Below are 4,241 nucleotides of genomic sequence, written 5' to 3' on the forward strand. Positions count from 1 at the left end.
TCCATCAAGTCTCCTTGGTTTGAAATATCCCAATCAAAATTTTAGATTCTTCTCTTCATTTTCTTCACATATGGGGAATAAAGCTGTTCACCTTATCTCAGCTCGTTTTGATTGGTCGAAGACACCATCAATTTCCTCACCAAATCTCTTACGCTTTCTCTCTTGTACTGGTTAGTATACTACTCAAATTGAAAAGCCCAAGGAAGAAGAAGAAAGAAGACAAATAATCTAATAGTTTTTACACTGTTATCGCGTCATTTCCTTGGGAATAATCTCTAATTTTAAAGGAATTTTATATCAAATGTCGAAAGGAAATTATAGAAAATGGCATCATTTTTTGCTCATTAACTGGGCCTATGGAGCCCACTATGTTTAATCCAAACATGGGCCAGCCCAAGAACGTTTGCTGGGTCAAATTATGGGCCGGGCCCAAAGGTCCAGCCCATTCTGGCCTAATCTTTCACAATTTGAAAATAATAATATTAAATTTATGGATTCCATTAAGATTAACCTCGAGTTGGATTCTGTAATCTATATGTAATGCTATTAATATTTGGGTCTCTATCGGGATGGTTTGATTGTGGATTAAGCATAAATTTATCCTAATACACTGAGATCCATACTAGTTTAATATCCAAATAATAATTTATTTTAATACCAGTTTACTACTATCTAATTGTCTCTTCTCTTCTTTCTTTCTTTTTTGAATCTAATATTTTACTATTTTGTCTTTCAAAGTAAATCAGTTCAACCGACTGTCATTTTAAATTTAAGAAATTAGCATAGCTAAACTAATTCTGGGGCAAACGCCACCTCTGTCTATAGCTGGGACTTATCGATTGGTGGATGGATTAAATATCTTCACCAACAACACAACACAAATCTTGTCTGTTTCAATAGTTGTCAATCTATGGTCATTACAAAGGACGATAGCAACTGGAGAAGCATAAAGAAGACAGAATGACAGTGAGCCAAAGTCTTTTACCACCCAAATCAGAGGAACAATTGGCATCTTAAATGATGAAGACTGGCATTATATTTGTAGGAGCAAAGAAGTACACTACTTTTACTATGGGTGGGGGCACTTGTATGGACAAACAAATTTAGACTCATTTTGTAGACACCAACCTGACAACAATGTTTCATTGAAGCATCAGAAGAAAGCTTCCAGAGACATGGGAGTATGTCGTTCTTTAGCTTCTGAGTAATGTTGATCAACACTTTCAAACTTGTACATAGTTACTTACAGCAGTGTACAAAATAAGGTACTCAAATCATCAATCATCCCTCTCTGAGGGCATTTGAAGAGTAGAAATTGAAGTTTATACTAAGATACAATAAGATCACTCTCTTGCTTCTCATTGATACACCAAAAACTAAACTACTACAAGGACAAAAATAAACACACATAATTCTGATACAGCCAATTACTTTGGACCAACAGTTGCGTACAGGTAGATTCAGTGCATATAGTTTCAACGAAGATCCCAATGCCAAGCCTTCATCCTATCTTTTTTTTGTACAAACAACAGTGTTAAAGTAGCAGGCCTGTCTAAAACTGGAACCTGCTTGGCCTTGATTTAGTCATCCTGCTCTCTCCAAATGGCTCATCATTCTCAATCCTTTTAGCATTCCGGAATGCTGCGCATCCAATGACGTAGACAATCACAAGGATGACGAGTACCACGATGTTGATCACCGATGCCTTCCTCCAGCTATGCTTGATGCTGGCAAGAACTCCTGCTTTACATGAGTCGCACTGGTAGCACAGCACCTGCTGGTCGTTGCTCCACCTGGAGCAGTCAGGATCACCCACCACCACCGCCCCAGCCGTGGGACTCCACAACGTCTCATTAACGTACGTATAACCACATGAGGTGGGCGGTTTGCAGCATCCAGACTGTATTATTAAGCACCAAATTGCCATTATAACATGATCAGCCAAGCAGCAAAGTGTGAAAATGTTAGCATAAACAAAATGCTTTCTGGTAAGTACTACAAAGAAGATCAAGCACTGCAAAGAAACTTAATTTTGTTTGAGAAAAGATGTCATCAGCAGTCATGAGGCATTCTTGGTTATCAAAATCAATACTTCTGTATAACCAAAACTCAATAGCTTCTCCACCTCATTGTCATAATAGTCCAAACCTATTCCCAACAATTAAAATTGATATCACAGCATTGATTTTTAAAAAAAAAATTGAAGCTCTAAGGAGTGGTCAGGTGTTAGCTAGCATCAACCCTATGGAAACTGGTGTGGTATTTTACCAAACAAAGATCAATCCAGAGCAGCTCGTCATGAACCTAAATTCTCAGGTGGTGAGTAAAGCTTATAACTTGTTGATCACAGTTCTGCCTTGTACAACCTAAGAGCAACCTCAATTCCCAAAAGTTCCATTGAAGACAAATAGGCAGCATGTACTTAGATGAAGTAATTATTGTACAACAGCATAAAACTGATCTTATGTTTCTTCTGGCTAAGGTAACAAACAAATCCATGCAATTGAGGGACAAAAAAAGATCGATAACATTTCGGGTGGGGCTCAGTGAGTAGGGGATGCAGTGGCAATTAAAGGACAAGGATGGCCAGTTGGCCACCTAGTCCATACTCCTTCCATGCAGCGGTCTCCACGGAGCATATCTCCTGCTGCTCTGACTGCATGAACTTCCTGAATCAGTGTATGTGACATCCTTTGATTGGCTACAAAAACATCCAGTAATATATTTAGCTGGTTCGATTAGCCAATCACAGGCTGTCGATCACAATTGCAGGAAATTTCTGCAGTTAGCAGGGTCCCACCATTAATGGTTAGAAGACCTCATTCCTCAATCATGCAGCTATGGTGGTCCTCCTTTTGGTTTGCCACATAAAAGGAAGAAAGAGACCTCTCCTCAATCCACTCGTCATATGGGCTTAGTTTTACTGGTCTCTGAGGATTTCTTTTGCCCTACAGTTTATCCTTGCATCAGCAAGGACTGATCGATAGAGATGGAACAAGTGATTCTTGAATTTTATCGCGGGGGAAAAAACAATTTGATGTACATGATCAAAAGAATGTATATATGATCACAGAGTAGAGAGATTTTAGACAAGAAACTTCTGAACCCTTCAAATCAGAGGAGATCTACAGAGGGGGAAGCAAAAGTATATACTAGGATATCTCTGCAGAGCAACTAATGACTGCATGCCGTATTTTGCAGTTCTCGCCGAGATCCAACATCGATCTCAATTAATAACTCCCATTTACGTCATTAATTTAAGAGGCAAAGTCGAGCAGAAAATCACAAAATTAGAGAAAAACCCACTTCCAAAAATCCCCTCTTTTAAACCCCCTGCTCATAAAAATCAATTTTTTTTCTCCAAATCAAGTGATAAATTAAGCAAAAATATATATATATAAAAGAGATCAGAGAACCAACACACCTGAATAGGCGAAAGATCCCTCTGGTAGAACATCTGCGCCGACTCCGGAACAAGCAAGCCGGTATTGGGATCCCTCACATACCTCGCCATCCCCTTGCACGCCTTGCCATCCCGAAGGCAAGCCCTTATCTTCGCCCAGTATCCGGGGTCGGATACCCTATCCTTGAGCCACCCGGAGTAATCCGAGAGCTGGTACTCGAGGAACGACCGGTTTATGATCACTTCCCCATGGCCACGGTCGGTGACGGCGAAAGCGAACACGATGAAGAACAAGAGGGCGGCGACGACGAAGAACATCGCGAACAAGTAAAGCTTGAGTAGCCAAGTGAGCCCATAGCAAGACCCGGCGAAGCCCATCAGGGATATCACCATGATGGACAACCCGATAATAATAAGCGGCCATTGGAGGAACCGGAGGCACTCGGTGGAGTTCGCCCTCGCGCTTAGCCATATCCCACCTCCAAGAATAGGGATAGATATCAAGAAAGTTATGAAGTTTACTACTCCTACCGTACTAGTGGTTCCCCTCATCATCTCGCCCAGCTCGCTTATTCTCCCTTCTGCCTCTCAAGCCTCAGCTAGCTTTGCCAACTTATTCGGGCACTCTAAGGGATAACTCCTTTTTTATCGGCGAGCGCAGTAAGATGTGGACGGTGGGGACCGGATAACGCTGTCTATAAAAAGACAAGTAGAATAGAGATAGTAGGTGGCACTTGGGAGTTATCCTAGTTCCTCGAAAACGCTGGGTTAATAATCCCGGATAACTCTAATTTTATTTTTAAATCTCCAAGACTAACCATAGATTATATAACTGGGA

The 4,241-nt window shown here is 40.8% G+C and overlaps 1 protein-coding gene across 1 annotated transcript; it reads right to left on the bottom strand.

The window, feature by feature from the left end:
* Nucleotides 1-1,266: 1,266 nt before the first annotated feature.
* On the bottom strand, nt 1,267-4,025 carry LOC140764825 (tetraspanin-3-like). Its single transcript, XM_073103618.1, has 2 exons — nt 3,425-4,025; nt 1,267-1,900 (listed from the first exon to the last, which is right to left on the bottom strand). Exons 1-2 carry the CDS (start codon nt 3,956-3,958, stop codon nt 1,553-1,555), a joined length of 882 nt encoding a protein of 293 aa, XP_072959719.1. The 5' UTR covers nt 3,959-4,025; the 3' UTR covers nt 1,267-1,552.
* Between the last annotated feature and the right edge of the window lie 216 nt (nt 4,026-4,241).

Source organism: Typha angustifolia, chromosome 8 (assembly GCF_048772165.1).
Source record: "Typha angustifolia cultivar Huaian chromosome 8, ASM4877216v1, whole genome shotgun sequence".
NCBI classification, from domain to species: Eukaryota; Viridiplantae; Streptophyta; class Magnoliopsida; order Poales; family Typhaceae; genus Typha; species Typha angustifolia.